This window comes from Neophocaena asiaeorientalis, unplaced genomic scaffold, assembly GCF_003031525.2.
Source record: "Neophocaena asiaeorientalis asiaeorientalis breed wild unplaced genomic scaffold, Neophocaena_asiaeorientalis_V1.1 scaffold265, whole genome shotgun sequence".
NCBI classification, from domain to species: domain Eukaryota; kingdom Metazoa; phylum Chordata; class Mammalia; order Artiodactyla; family Phocoenidae; genus Neophocaena; species Neophocaena asiaeorientalis.
This window is the reverse complement of record NW_020172172.1, coordinates 630,379-647,237: the sequence shown is the minus strand read 5'-3', so window position 1 is coordinate 647,237 and position 16,859 is coordinate 630,379. Positions and strand designations below refer to the sequence as shown.

Below are 16,859 nucleotides of genomic sequence, written 5' to 3'. Positions count from 1 at the left end.
AGAAACTTTGGCAGTAGTGCTTTCCTTGAAACAGAGAAGGAATAGAGTAAAAGATACCCTTTTTGCTATAATGGGAGAGGGGGGGGAAATCAAAATAAAAAATTTACTCCCAATGCTGCTGATTTTGATATTTGCTATTTTCAATGATACCGTAGCCAGAAAATACAATAAATCAAAAATTATCCTTAAAATTAATTGAGGAAAAGCAAAGAGTTTTAAAAATCGGCCATTTTGTGACTTCCCTGGTGGTCCAGTGGTTAAGAATCTGCCTTCTAATGCAGGGGACGCGGGTTCGATCCCTGGTAAGGGAACTAAGATCCCACATGCCGCAGGGCAACTAAGCCCACAAGCTCTGGAGCCAACGAGCCCAACTAGAGAGAAGCTCGCACGTCACAACGAAAGATCCTGCGTGCTGCAATGAAGATCCCATACGCCGCAACTAAGACTCGATGCAGCTAAATAAATAAATAAATATTTTTAAAGTCCTTTTTTTTTTTTTTTAAAGTCCATTTTTTAAACATCTGGAACCTAACAGATATCCCATCAAAACCGCTTTATTTTTCTTTATCCAAAAATTCCACACTTCTTTTTTTACCTGAGTCTGAAGGACACTGATATACTGATCTTTTTCCTCTAAAGATGCATCGAACTCCTCTTGGAGATGTTTTTTTGCTTGCTGGTCCATTTGGAGCTCCTAAAATGTAAAGGATTCATAAGCAGTTTTCAGTATAAAACAAAAAATACAAACCTGAAATTTTCAAAGTTTAAAAACTGATCAATCCAGATTTGCATTACTCTTAAGGTCCCTAAGTTATCAGCAACAATAATTAAAGAATAATCAGCATTTAAAACATTAGTACTTACCCCAACAAATAATTCTGTTCCTTAAAGAATATGAAAATCCAAGAAGCAAAAGTATACTTATAGATCTGTAATCACTGCTGAATTGATCATTATGTAAAGAGGATTAAAAAAATTAGTTACTTAAGATAAAGGTAAAATTTTATCCTACTTTAAGACATCTTACTGTTTGTGCTATCTTATATTCACTTGATCTAAAATTGAATTGTTATATACTAAATAGATAATCAATGGAACCTTCCTCCTCCCAATACATGAAAGTGATCAATAGTCAAAATCAGAGGCCTCCTCAAATGAAAAGGTTGACCTAGTTGATCACCAAACAGTGAAATTTCAACTTCCTTACATGCTGCTTTCCTTAAGTCATTAATGAGCCTCCCTAACTAAATCCAATGGTCTTTACCTCTCCACTATACCAGTCACTAATAATCACCTCCTCAACTGAGGTACCTGCTTTCTGCGGCTTCAGGGCTCCTACCTATATTCCTGTCTCTCAGAGTTTCCACTGTGCCCTTCACTGATTCTCTCGGCAATTATCCCTCTGGGCTCAGTTCTGTGTCCTCAGGACTTCTCCCTTACACTTGCTCCATTAGAATGTTGCAGAATAACACCTGGAACATAGTGGATATCCCATCAAAACCCCACAATTTTTCTGGGATTCCTACTTTTCTAATTCTCTAAGCTCAAAATATTCAAAGTCACATTTTACTTATCTTTTGTTGACCTCTGCATATAACCAAATTCTTTCATTACTTTCTCTACAATGTTTAGGTCCTTTTTCCACATCCAAAACCATAATCCCAATCTCTAATAATTTTGATGATTAATTTCCTTTAGTAGCCTTCTAGAGAGAATTCTTACCTCAAGTCTACCTCTGATTTAATCCATCCCTCACACATTTGCTAGAAAACTTTCCTCAAACACTACTTTCAAGGACTTATAAGCAATGCCTTCTTCTTGAATTGTTTCAAACTTACTAATTCTCAAAACACTGAGGTACTAACCATCCTCTACTCTTCCCCACACCCACATGGCCCCAAGATCTCAGCATATTTACTATTCCTCTCACTACAGACTCCTGGCCTGACCTCCCCCAGCAGTAGGAGTCTCCAAATACTGGTCTTCAGATCAAGACATGTTTTTCTTAGATCCAAATTTCTTTCATCTGAACAACTGTACTTTATTCTGAGACTGTGTCCTTCCTAACTTTTTTTTATTATTAAAAAAAAACTTTCTTGCATGAAATAATGACAATAAAAGAATCTGGTTCCTTATTCTCAATGTCCTCACTTGAAAAAAATAAAAGTAGCCTCATGACAAGTCTCCTTTCCCCCATTTCTGGAAGGAACTGGAAGGTAATTAATTTCTCAGTCCCTGAAATCCAAAAGTCTGGAAAGCACTGTTCCCCCACCCATGACTCTGCACAGGCCAATTCTCTAGTAAGAACCAGCTGCACATCTCCTTAATAGCAATGCAGTCCTTTACTTTCTTTACAATTCATTTCTTCCAAATAATTTTCTACATTCTACCATACTAGACTCTGTTACATGGCATCCCTACCAGCCCACAAAAACTTCTCAATTTATATTATGATTTTCAGGTTTTGAACGTTTTCATCTCCTCATCTTAGGGTAAGAAGTCCTTGGATACAACAAAAGCATCTTTTATTTTTGGCCTTGCCTCACGACTTGCAGGACCTCAGTTCCCCAACCAGGAATTGAACCCAGGCCATGGCAGTGAGAGCACTGAATCCTAACCACTAGACCACCAGGGAATTCCCCAGAAACATCTTTTAATCATGTCCCCTTCTCCCTCCTCCTGCTACATTAGACTATTCAACCAATAAGTACTCCATAAACAATAAAGACCACAGTTATAAAGGAACTTAAGAACTGTCAACTTATATCCTGACTACAGCCCACAGGCTGGCTAGCCAGCTGTCCAACACCACCATGATAGAGATCTCACTAGCTCCAGAACTAGACCCTCGTATCTGGGGTTATCTTCCACTTTCAGGAAGTTCTGATTAGACCCTTGGGGTCACTAAGAACAAATCTAGGGTGTGAAGTAAAGGGAACCCTCTTGCACTGCTGGTGGGAATGTAAATTGCTACAGCCACTATGGAAGACAGTACGGAGGGTCCTTAAAAAACTAAAAACAGAACTACCATATGACCCAGCAATCCCACTACTGGGCATATACCCTTAGAAAACCATAGTTCAAAAAGAATCATGTACCACAATGTTCACTGCAGCACTATTTACAATAGCCAGGACATAGAAGCAACCTAAGTGTCCATCAACAGATGAATGGATAAAGAAGATGTGGCATACACATATATACAATGGAATACTACTCAGCCATAAAAAGAAACGAAATTGAGTTATTTGTAGTGAGGTGGATGGACCTAGAGTCTGTCATACAGAGTGAAGTAAGTCAGAAAGAGAAAAACAAATACCGTATGCTAACATACATATGGAATCTAAAAAAAAAAAAATGATTCTGATGAATCTAGGGGCAGGACAGGAATAAAGACACAGATGTAGAGAATGGACTTGAGGACACGAGGAGGGGGAAGGGTAAGCTGGGACGAAGTAAGAGAGTAGCATAGACATATATACACTACGTGTAAATGTAAAATAGATAGCTAGTGGGAAGCAGTTGCATGGCACAGGGAGATCAGCTCAGTGCTTTGCGACCACCTAGAGGGGTGGGATAGGGAGGGTGGGAGGGAGACGCAAGAGGGAGGAGATATGGGGATGTACGTATGCATATAGCTGATTCACTTTGTTATACAGCAGAAACTAACACAACACTGTAAAGCAATTATACACCAATAAAGATGTTAAAAAAAAACAACTAGGTCTACCTGTAATTCCACCAACAGATGTCAGGAAAACCACACAAATAAAAACTATAAGAATTGATCCCTGTTCTTGTAGCTTGGACTGGTTAATTTTCGCTGTAACTAATGTAGTAGATATGAAACTATCCAAATACATACAATAGTTCTGATAAATATGAGAGATTTAGTTACTCTTTTCTCAAAGTACTAGTCACAACTTACCTCTCTTAACTCTCCAATCCTCCGAAGTGCTTTATCCTGACTCTGACTTAATATACCCTTTAATTTAAAAGGAAAAAAAGCTGGTTCAAACAACCACATGACATAGTAGTGAAAAGCAAGTTTAAAAGATCACAAATCATTGAATTTTATCTCCAACACCCTTTACTTTTGCAACTATGCGACCCAAACTCTCTACTGCCACCTAGTGGTAGAATTATGTAATCTCAAAATAAAAATCCATAAGACAATTCATAGAAACACAAGCAAGGTACTCACAGAATTTAGGAATAAAATGACCTTTTGAGAATGAATTTATGGAATATTAATAGTACAATGGATTAAATGAGAACTACCCCCAATTTCTACAGACATGTTTAAGAAAATATTAAACTAAAAACTTTATTTGTAATAATCTAATTTTCACACTTGTTATGGACGATTAGAACACTGAATCAGCAATAAGTAACTGGTGCTATCATTCTCAGTTGATTATGTTCCAGACCAAAGCCAGAAAATTTAATGTCGTACTCAAAGGAGACTAATATTTATGGCAGATTCGGTATTTTAAAATAATGTACATGGGGAAATTAATTTTACCAAATCTCACTTTACAAATAACTTCCTGGTTCTATAATTAGTGTCTTCGGTCACTAGAAGAGCTATAATACCTTCTTCTCTCCACACACTTAACCAAGGGCTTTACAAGCAGCAGCCTCAGGAAACAGAGAGGATGCTTATTTCTGGACCCTGATATAATAAGAAACAGAGATCTCTGCAGGTATTTAAAAAGTAGAAGGGAAAGCTTCGAAGTTGTACGTCTCTTTACCACTAAAACAAAGATGCACCCTGCACACTGGCACACCAGGAATGATGCTTGAAAGAGGCAAACATGCCTTAAATCCAACCTCTTACACACTGCAGGGATCCAGAACTCAAGGAAGCCCATCCCTACCAGAGGTTAAATATCTGAGATTTCTCAATCATTCTCTTTATCAAAATCCCCAATGGTAAAACAGTTGAAATACTTCGGTCATATGAAGAGTTATTAAAAGTGAGTGTTAGAACTATCTTATTAAAAGATCCTTTCTATTTTTAAAATTATATATGAATCAATATAACAGCCAACAAATCACTTACCTGTAGCTTTTTCTTCTCTCTCTGAAGAGTCTGATAAGCTGTAACAAGCTAAAATAAAGAAAAAGTCACTAATAACATCAGTCATTCCTACATAAATGCAATTAATTATTCTAAACTCTGCTAAAACATCTCATTATGAAAGTCAGAAAACAAATCAAAGCAATCCTTTTATAGACAATTCAACCTAATTAGATGTATATGCAGTTGAAACTAAATAACATAGGAAATGTATTTCTAAAATATAAAATGTACTGACTCTATAAAGAAAGATATTAAATATCCATTTGATTTCACCTTACACACACACATACACCCCTCTTTAAATTTCAGTACCTAATTTATAGGTGGGGATTAGAGACAACTTGCTTAAAGGTTACTCAAACTGTGGTCACAGATCAATACCATTAGCAAAAGCATCACCTGGGAGCCTGCTAGAAACAGAAATTCTTGGGCCCCACCCCAAACTAACTGAATGAGAAGCAGAGGGAGGGCGGAGGCAACAATGTGTGTTTTGACTAGCTCCTCAGGTGATTTTTTGCTTTGGGCTGTAATAGACCATGTAACTGATCTCTAAAAGTTTCTCTGGTGTAGGACCTGTGACTGTGGCTCTATGAAAATCTGAGGGAAGCAACTCACAACCAACAGAGGAAAACTGCTATGTCAGGTCCTAAAGAGTTATTTAACCATTTAAACTAAAAATGATATTTAAACATTCTAGCAAAACTTGATGAAATTACAGAGTAATAAACCTTTACAACTATAAATTATATAGCATTTCTCATCGGAAGGCTAAGCACATGGCTCCACCGCATTATTTGGACCCACTTTAGAGGTGCTAGTGGGCTCTGAAGAGACAGGTTGCAGCTTCAGGAGAAAGCACTCCCGATTCTGGCCTTGCCATTTTCCTTGGAAGGCTGCTGTGTGCCCTCGAATGTGTCTACTGATGTCTTGAGTCAAGAGGCAGGCAGCAGTGGAAGGCGAGTCCAGTGATAGGGATAAGGATGTAAAAAACCAAAATTCGGCCTTAAACCAGGATCTTCCCCTTCTTATTACTTAAGACCAGTTAGGAAACAGGTACTCAAGGTGGGGGTGAGGGGTGGGGGGAGAAGTGGGAGTGGAAGAGTAACACAACAATCAGATGGCACTTACAGCACTACCATCCTAGGTACCTACAGTAGCAAGGAAAGGTGGAGACAAAGACGGTGGGCTCTTTCCATCCCTAAAAAGCCACACAGCTTTACCTGAGGTAGTACAGAAGAGCGGAAACAACCAGAAAGACCTAGAATCAACGCAGAGTCTGTCAACTGCTACCTGTGTGACTATAAGCAAGTTACTTAATCTCTATGAGTAACTCTCTATGAGTCCTTAATCTCTATTCTGCAAAACAGAGCTAATAAATAGCTACTTCACAGAGATGGTGCAAAATTTAATGGCACCATAAACAAAAAATGCATAGTGTCTTGTACATTTAAATACTAACTATACGGCTGCCCAAGCTTCAAACTTAAAAGCCATGGGTTAGTGAAAATAACATAAGTCTAAACAAACAAATTCAGGACCATTATTAACTTTGACAGAAATAAAATTTTTTTTAAAAATTTAAAAAAGTTGCCAGATTCCACATGTGCCTTATGAGATACATGGCCTTAATGCCCTGTGTACATCTCTGGGTTCCAGCTAGCCAACAGATTTTAACCTAATAATTCCTTCCTATTTTGTCAGCACTTTGTACTTTTTTTTTTCTTATTAATACAGTATTCATTTGTCTTCCCTCTGTCAAACACTGAGCCAAAAAAAAATGGGGAGGTACAGGAAAAGGAACATACAGGGCAGACGAGACACAAGAGAAAGAACTATGGGAGGTGGAAACGGCTCCTTCACATGGCAAAGAGGATGAGAAAGGCCAACATCAGGCAAAAGAGCCCCATGGCTACCGAGAGTGCAGAAGCCCAGAATGGCGCAGAAGAAGAGCTGTTGCTTCAGAGAAGGGTTCCTGGCATAACCAATGATGAGACTACCAAACACAGTCCCAGTTCCAGCCCCAGAGCCAGCCACCCCTACTGTGGCAGCCCCAGCTCCAATGAATTTGGTTTCCGTGTCAATGTCCCTTGAAATGGCACTGGTTTGGAAGGTGTGGCTAGGAATAAGTGAGGTGGTCAGGGGACTCGGGGCTGCCAAGCTGCTGTGGCTCTCATCTGTCAGTGTCTCCTACTGTTTCAGCATCACTATAGACAGTGATCAGCTCAGTAGTGCGGAGGTTCTCTTGATCAAGGAGGAGATGGAGACGAACTTGGCACAAGCGTACGTTTTCAGATGAGAGGCCACGGCAGGAGAGCTGGCCCCAGTGCAGAGAAGACAAAGAGGGGAGCACTTTGTACTTTTAAAAAGATATTTTATATATTTCATCTAGGAGTTTTCTGGGTTGTTTTTGGCTGCAGGGTAAAACTACCCATATTACAGCCAAATTGGAAATAGAAGTAATAGCTAACTTTATACTCTAACCTTGAACTTTATTATTCATTAATTAAAATTAACTACAATGCTGATTTATCAGCATTAAGGCAATAAAACATTATGGGTTTTTTTTAAAATTTTATTTATTTCTGGCTGTTGGGTCTTCGTTGCTGTGCTCGGACTTTCTCTAGTTACAGCAAGTGGGGGCTACTCTTCGTTGCGGTGCGCGGGCTTCTCATTGCGGTGGCTTCTCTTGTGGAGCACGGGCTCTAGGCATGCGGGCTTCAGTAGTTGTAGCACGCAAGCTCAGTAGTTGTGGCTCGCAGGCTCTAGAGCACAGGCTCAGTAGCTATGGTGCATGGGCCCAGCTGCTCCGCGGCACGTGGGATCTTCCCAGACCAGGGCTCAAACAACCATCCCCTGCACCGGCAGGAGGATTGTTAACCACTGCGCCACCAGAGAAGCCCATGGGGTTCTTTTTGTTTTTGTTTTTTTAAAAAAGGAAGCCACGGGCAACTTTGTCCAGAAGGGCTTTCCGGAGAAAGAACATTTTAACTGCACAGGACAGCAAGGGCAACTAATACAATCAGCCCAAAGGGAAGGCGCCATGTTTCTAAAGGAACGAAAGGAGCGAAGGAGCAGCACCACTTCCTTCCTCTTAGACCATTGTCAAGGGGTCCAGCAGTTAAAAGATTCACTTGAGGCAAATTGTAAATGTTAGGTCCAATGAGAATGCACCAAATGTGCACATATCTGGGGTCAGAAATAATGGAATCTGGTTGGCAGAAGAGGTCATTTTGGAGCCACAACACTTAGAAGATGAACAAGGGAAGGGATGTGAGGAGGAAAGACAATGAACTCTGAGCTGAGTGTCCAAGCAACCCTGGAGAGAGGGGCACAGAATGTGAGAATCAAAAGGCTACGGGCAACAATCTGCTCCAAAATTTTACTAAGAGTATTGTCAAAGGGCCTCAGTACCACTGAAGGTCTTTAATTAGATATTTCCACAAACTATCCCCCATCAGTATCCAGCGTAGCCAGGGAATTGACAGCTCAGCCAATGACAGGCATAAAGGCCAGAGAGTAATATGAATTAGAGAATACGGGGAGGAACTTTTCATACCAACAAAAAAGTCATGCTCCTACCTCAGAACATTTTCCTTTGTAGCCATTCAACCTTCGTTCCATTCTTCGCAACCACTGGATCAAATGTTCTTTGCTGAGACTGTCTAAATTCCCTAGTGAATCTTCGGTCTCACTCTCCATATCAGAGGGTGGATCAAAGGTGGCAGCAGAAGAGTCCAGGTCAAGTCGATTCAGGGACTCTCTAGAAGACGTTCGTACCAAAGACTCTTTAGAGGAAGATCGGAATAGAGATTCCTTCATTGGACTCCGAAACAAAGACTCAACGGAAGGCACCCGGAGTTGGAGCTTCTGTGCAAAAGACTGCATGTCACCTGACTGCAACCAAAACGCATCAGAACATGTGGGTTAAAATACATATTTAGACTTCTATAATTCCCTAATCACCAGCAATAATCTATAGAAAGCTAACACATTTAATTTATATTCCTGACATTTTACACAATACACTGTTTTCTGAAAAACAAGAGACACCTGTTTATTTGTGAAAAGGTGCTGGACCTAGAGTCAGAGGACTGGGGTGTAGGTCCCAGGTCTGTCACCGAGCAGTGGAATGACCTTCACTAAGTCACTTCCCTTCAGTTTGCACATCTGTAAAAAGAAGGAAGCCATACTTTCCCAGCCAACCTCACAGGTGTGCTGTGAGATCTGTCCACTAAACTGTAAGACCCTTGGAGGCAGTGGTCATCTATACCACCACTATACACCCAGTGCCTAAAATGTGGGTATGTACTGTGAAGTGTGAAGTGTGTGGCTGCATCTGGAGTCTGCATGAAGGCCTGCACAGATTCCTCATCACTCTTCTCGGGCAGAGGGTAATGTTTAGTGAACCCATTTTGCTCAATAACAGAATGCCAGGCAGAGCTGACTAGGGATATCTAACTCTGCTCTAATTACCACTGTCTACCGGCAATAAAAATAAGCATAAAAAAATCATGGAGGACCATTAAAAAGTCTGAGCTAGAGTCCCTCTACATGGATCAGTAAGTCTGATGTTAGTGATAAGCAAGAGCTGTTCTCTTAATTAGAATATTAATATTAATAATGATGCATTATTTTGAACAATAGCAATGGAAAATAATATAATTCAATAAACTGCATTATTGTAAGCTGCATTTTTTTGTTCACGTGACAGCAGTCAGTATTTCAGGTGTTTCCTAGAAACTTATTCTCATTAGTGCAATAGGGTCACTGCAAGATCTCAAAGATGCCAGGAATGAAATGCTCAGGGGAGACTGAGGTCATGTATAGGCAAAGATTACAGGAAAACAAAAAGATTCTCTTTAATATACAAGAAAAAAAAAATCAGACCAGGAATACTTTACTCATAGATTTTAGAGATTTAATAATAGTATTTGGCAAGGTGGGAGTAAGAGGGGCCCACCCCCTGCATACGCACAGATTTATCACAGGGCGTTCATGACAGTAAAAAGTGGTAACAACCCAAATGTTCACCACTAGAGGACACATTATATAAACCACAATGTATGTAACAAGGTTCAAGACATACTATTAATGGGAAAACTCAGGTTATAAAATAACACATACACTGTGAACTCATTTTGATTTAACGTAGTTACATATACTTATGAATCTGTATGCATGTTTACATAAACACCCTTAGAATCAGGTTGTTAAAGGACAAACACCAAAAGTTAACAGTGAGTGGGTCTGGGTGGTAAGATTTTAGATGATTTTTATGTTCATTTTTCTATTTTCCTGTACTTTCCAATTTTTTTTTTCATAATGTGAAAGTTTTACCTTTATACTGGGGTGGGGTAGAGAAAATCTTAAGGGAGAGGAGGGACCCTCATGCTCAAAAACTTGAAGAACCACTTTACCGCTATTCCATTACCATCCGCTTCTGACCCATGCAAAAAGTGCTTTTCAGCTCTTACAGACAATCTCCTTGTAAATTGCCTTAGGACAAACAAGTGAGGTAAGTTTGAATAACACTAGAAACAGTTGTTATTTTAGGGTGAGCCAGGAGGTAATGAACAATTTCAAAGACATGTATTTGCAGAAGCTCATAAACTGAGTAACTGTCACATCTACTCTGCTTGGGAGGTTTTTTTTTTTTTTTTTTGCGGTAAGCGGGCCTCTCACTGTTGTGGCCTCTCCCGTTGCGGGGCACAGGCTCCGGACGCGCAGGCCCAGCAGCCATGGCTCACAGGCCCAGCCGCTCCGCGGCATGTGGGATCTTCCGGGGCACAAACCCGTGTCCCCTGCATCGGCAGGCAGACTCTCAACCACTGCGCCACCAGGGAAGCCCTGCTTGGGAGTTTGAGTGTTGTGATTCAGCCTGTGGGCTGCTGAGTAAGGCTGCCTAAGTTTAAATCCCAGCTCCACCACAATGTTCATGACACAGACCAAGTTACTTAACCTCACTAGTCTCATTTCCCCCTCTCTAAAATGGGGGTGATAAAAATAATAATGATGGTAATGATAATACCACCCACCTCATATGGATGCCACAAGGACTGAATGAGTTAATAAGTACATGCAAATTGCTTACAATGCAGCAAATACTCAATAAACATTAACAATTATCATTATTATTAAAGAAAGAAGACTAAAACAAAACAAAAGACAAACTTACAAATAAGAATGTTATACACAAGCTTATGTGGCAGACTCTTCTGGTTATAAGATGCAGTAGCTAAGAGCACAGGCTCTGTAGCCAGGCTTCTTGGGCTCAAGTCTCCGGCAATATGACCTTGGGCAAGTTACATAGCCCCTCTGTGCCTCTGTTTCTTCATAAGTTAATTGGGGAAAACAACAGCACTCACCTCGTAGGGCGCTAGTGAGGAGTACTAACTACATTAATACATGTGAAGCACTTAGCATCATGACTGGCTTGAGCTAAACAATCAATAGTATCTATCACCTGATAACCAATCCTCCCTTCTTCCTTTCCACCAGATGCCAGTTTCATGCAGGGTGACAATACAGCCAGGTTAAAACATTCACCTTCTCAAATACAAATAAAAACCCTAATGAGATACTACTACATATCCACCAGGCTAGCTAAAATTAAAACTATGGAAAATTCCAAGTATTGGTGAGGATGTGGAACACTCCATTTCAGAAAACTACCAGTATTTACTAAAACTAAACACACACGTACTCTCCAGACCAGCAATTTCACTACTAAGTATATACACAATAGAAATGTATACATATGTTCAACACAAGATATACGCTAGAAAGTTTATAGCAGCACTGTTTAAAATAGCGCCAAACCTGAAACCACTGCTGATGCCTATCAATAACAGATGGGATAAGTCAATTGTCATCTGCTCACTAACAGAATACTAGACAGCAATGAGAATTAAAGATTTATAGCCACAAGCAAGAATATAGATGAATCTCACTAACACTAACAGAGTTATTAAGCAAAAGAAGCCAGACACAAAAGAATAACCACTAGTGATTCCATTTACATAAAGTCAGAAACAGGCAAAATTAATCTACAGAGTTAGAAGTCAGGATAGTGGTTACCCCTGGTAGGGGGAGGTGAGAGCAGAGAGCACAAGGGAGCACAAGGGCTTCTGGCGTGCTGGTAATTTCTGTTTCTTGATTTTGGGTGCTGGTTACAAAGTTGTGTTTGGTTTGTGAAAATTCAGTAAATTGTACAAGGAATACATGATACTTTTCTGTATACATTATTACACTGTGATATTACATTTCAATTAAAGGATTTTTTTAAGTTAGCTTTTCCCAGACTCTGTTTCAGCCAGGAGGGGGCCCTGTGCCTAAGTTCAGCCAATAATGTAAACTATAAGTGGGAATCTAAAGGATGGAACCTTCGGGAGTTCCCTGGTGGTCCAGGGGTTAGGACTCCATGCTTTTCAGTGCTGGGGCACGGGTTCAATCCCTGGTCAGGGAACTAAGATCCCACAAGCTGTGTGGTGTGGCCCCCCAAAAAATGGATGGAACCTTCTAGGAGAGATATTATTTTCCTGATAAAAAGGAATATATATGCCTTTTGTCCTGTCAACAATGGAGATGCAATTCCTGGAGGCCAAACTTGTAACTGTGAGGGTGAAAGGCAGTGGGAAGGATGAGAAGGTAAAGGAGGGGGGGACAAGAAGCCAAACGGAGAAGGGTCCTTAATGACTGACTGTCTCTAGCCCTTCTGCTATGTGAAAAACTAAACTCCCATTGGCTCCAACTATTGTCAGGTTTCTGGTACCAAAGACATTCACTGATTTATAACTCAGTTTTTAAAAAGCTGATGGGGGTTAGAGAAGGAGAAATGTATAAATGAAAATAAATGAACACAGAGTTACTTTTAGCTCCTTTCTGTCTCCCCCACTTTACATTGTTTGCATTCCTCCTTTTTATTTCCCCAACAGTGTCAGACTTTTATCCTCTACCAGCTGGATATCTGTAGCAGCCTTCTGTTCTCTTGCCTCAAATCTCTTACCTACCAATCTGCCCCTGCCACATGGTCACCAGGATTGTCTTTCTAAAACATAATTCAGATCATTTCATTCCAATTCCTAAACTGAACTCCCACTAAATACAAAGTTCAAAATCCTTAGCTGATACTCAAGGTTCCCACTTCCCAAGACCCATTTCTCTGTAAAACCACCCCATCATGTAACAAAAACTTGAGTTCCAACAGGTAACTTCCTGTTCCCTGAATAAATGTATCCTTGTGTGCCTCTGTACTATCACCCAAACTTTCTCTGCGCATGGAAACTCAGACATCCTTCAAAAGTGAGTTCAAGTTTCTGCTCTTCCAGGAAACCTCAGATTTCACCCATCAGAAACAACCCTTCTCAATGGCCTAAGCACTTTACCAGGACCACTACTGGAGCACATACTGCATTCCGACTCACCATTAGTTACTTACTTCCTGATATAACAACTAACTGAATTGTTTATGCCTTAGAACAACTACAGAGACAATACAGCACCGGGGTTAAGACTCAGACTCTGACCAAAACTCCATGATTTGAATCCCAGTTTTACCATTTATTAGCTTTAGGACCTCTTTGTTTCAATTTCCTCATCTATAAATCAACACTACTCTAGTAGGTTGCTATGAGGATTAAATGAGTAAAAGCATTTAAAATAGTGCCTCATATGCAGGAAGCACTAAATACATTTTCTTATCATTATATCTGCCACACACACCCTCATCCCAGACTTTATGCTCTTTTAGAACAGAATTCATATTCTCTATCTCTGTAGTCTTGCCTCAGTGCTTTCCACAAAGTAGGTAGTTATTACACATTTGTTCAGCTGAACCTTAACCTGGCAATATGATAATGATGATCTAATGGGAGATCTTTAAATACTCAATGCTTGATCAAAATGATATGTATCACTTTTTACATATAGTATATCTTATTCTAGAAATCATCAAAAAGCATTAATACATAATCAATAACACTCAAGAAGAAAAAAGTGAAAACATACATCCACAGGATTTCTACAGTAACATTCATGATAGTTTTATTCGTAATAGCAGAAAACTGGAAACAGCCCAGGTGTCCATCAATAGGTAAATAACTGCAGAATATTCATTCAAACGAATCCTACACAGCAATAGAAAGGAACAAACTACTGATAACCACAACATGGATGAAATTTCACAAACATAATGCTGAGTGAAAGAAGTCTTCCATAAAAGAGCACATACTTATAAGGTCACTTATATAAAGTTCTAAAATAAGCAAAACTAATGTGTTGTATGGTGGAAAAAAATTACAACACGTTGCCTCTGAAAGGGAAGACCTTAAGGGAACTTTCTGGTGTGTTGATAATCTTCTATAACCTGTGCATGGGTTTGGCACATACATTTGTCAAATGTATGTGTCGATGTACAAATCAGTCAATGTACATTTGAGGTTTGTATATTTCATTTTATAAAAAATTCACTTCAAAATAGAAATTACAAACACTGAATTCTAGATAATGATATACATACTAAAACATTAGTACTGTGGCCTGCGACTTACTCTGAAAGGCATCAGAAAAATAAAATGGATTGAGGGACGAATAGAGGAATGAATATATGGACAGATTTGTGATTAAAAAAAAAAAAGTACAGGACTTCCCTGGTGGTCCCTGGTGGTTAAGACTCTGAGCTTCCACTGCAGGGGGCATGGGTTCAATCCCTGGACAGGGAAGTTCCATGTGCTGTGCAGTGCAGCCAAAAAAAAAGAAAAAAGAAAAGTAAAATATCAATGATAGAATCTATGTGGTAGGTATACACATGTTCACTTTATAAAGTTCTTTCAACTTTTCTGTATGATTGAAATTTTTCATAACTGTTGAAAATAAAATTAAAAGCAGTATTCAAAAAATGGCAACAGAAATTTCAAAATTTAATTACACTACTATAATTTCTCCTTTTTAAAAAATTCATAGGGAGTCCCCTGGTGGTCCAGTGGTAAAGAATCCGCCTCCCAATGCAGGAGATGCAGGTTTGATCCCTGGTAGGGAAAGTAAGATCCTACACGCCACGGGGCAACTAAGCTCGCGTGCCACAACTACTGAGCTCGTGTGCCTCAAGGAGACAGCCCATGTGCCACAAACTACAGAGCCCACGTGCTCTGGAGCCCACGTGCCACAACTAGAGAGAGAAAAAACCCACACGCCACAACTAGAGAGAAGTCTATGTGCCACAACTAAGACCCGAAGCAGCCAAATATTAAAATAAATAAATACATTTTAAAAATTGACAGAGGTTGACTTGCTTTTAAAAAAAAATCATAAATGATTTTCAAAACCAGACTTTTTCCTATAGTTAAAAAAAAAAATAGCATATGAGAATGGTCATTTAAATCCCTATGATTTGCTCTATTCAATTAAAAAAAATTCTGTTGTTACTTTTTATTGTTTTTACTGAAGTATAGTTGACTTACAATGTTATGTTCATTTCAGGCATAAAACATAGTAATTCGATATTTTTATAGATTATACACCAAAGTTATTACAACATTACTGACTATATTCCCTGTGCTGTACATTACATCCCTGTAACTTATTTATTTTATAGCTGGAAGTTTGTACCTCTCAATCCCCTTCACCTATATCATCATCCTCCCCACCCTCCTCAGCTCCGGCAACCACTACTTTATTCTCATTTTGTTTTAACAGCATATAAACTTAAATGAGGCAATACATGGCAAAAAATTATAGTGGGGTAGACTGATGTTTTTGTCTATCTATGATAATACCACTATCAATAACTAGCCACTGGTCTTTGGGCAAATAATTTAAAGTTTCATGCCTGATAGCTCATCTATACAATAAGAGGGTAATACTAGATCCTAGATTCATCCTAAACTGCTCAAACACTAAAACTATGATCCAATAAAACTATTTCACAGCTTCTCAGATAAGGATGAATGCTCATACATACCTGTTTTGCAAAATATATTTTTCTCTATTACATGGTGGTATACACTAATTATTTTCAAATATCTGAGTTTTGTAAGTCTGTTTGAGGTAAAATGTCAACTACCTGCATTCCTTTGGAAATGAATGAATAATCATTTTGATTAGCTGAATTTTATGTACTGCATTAAACAATTTAAGAGTTAACTATTTAACAGAAATTTTTCTGAGATAGGTATACTGCACTTTTCTGCCTTCTTAAATAAGGACAGTGAGTAACCCTTTTTAATGACATCCCCACCACAATCATTACATCGTGTGCCAAACTCTATTGGTTTACAGAGGATGTTCTACCCAGTAGTAAGGGGGTCACGGGCAGCTACACTTTATAAACTCTTGGGCTTGCTTTTCACCATCTCTTCCACCTTGGTGTCAACTCTGATTTCCTGCTGCCCAACCACAGTAAGCATTCTACCCACTTTGGGGATACCCCCTGTTCCTAATTTGCTAACAACAACCAACAACCAACTTGTCAGAAATTTGTATAAAAGTAAAAAACAGCCTCTGAGTGAAGGTGTCTCCTTGTTATGAGAATTAAATGAGATCATATACATAAAATGATTAACAATGCCTGACACACAGTAAACTCAATAAACACAATTAACTTCCTGAATATCACCCATGTTCATTCTTCACCTTAATTAAACTTAACTTTCTCCTGAATTTGATCATAAAGCTGGTTATCTAATTAATTCTAATTAATATTCCTTCAAGATCACTGGATCTGTCCAGTACCATTTAAATTGGTGCCTCCCAATATTTTACCCCTACCTCAAGGCAC

At 39.1% G+C, this 16,859-nt stretch overlaps 1 protein-coding gene and 1 pseudogene across 6 annotated transcripts in view; both read right to left on the bottom strand.

Annotated features, from left to right (window-relative positions):
* The window catches only part of GOLGA4 (golgin A4), a 117,890-nt gene that overhangs the window by 70,689 nt on the left and 30,342 nt on the right, over positions 1 to 16,859 (bottom strand). For all 6 annotated transcript variants that reach the window (XR_003004756.1, XM_024756835.1, XM_024756808.1 and 3 more), the window contains exons 4-7: positions 8,666 to 8,980; positions 5,066 to 5,113; positions 3,929 to 3,985; positions 596 to 694 (exon numbers count right to left, since the gene is read on the bottom strand). Coding sequence is in view for 5 of the 6 variants with exons in the window: in XM_024756835.1 (XP_024612603.1) it covers positions 596 to 694; positions 3,929 to 3,985; positions 5,066 to 5,113; positions 8,666 to 8,980 (519 nt within the window). In the remaining variant the exon portion in view is untranslated. The remainder of the gene's footprint in view (positions 1 to 595; positions 695 to 3,928; positions 3,986 to 5,065; positions 5,114 to 8,665; positions 8,981 to 16,859) is intronic.
* Positions 6,943 to 7,444, bottom strand: LOC112407519 (ATP synthase F(0) complex subunit C2, mitochondrial pseudogene; annotated as a pseudogene).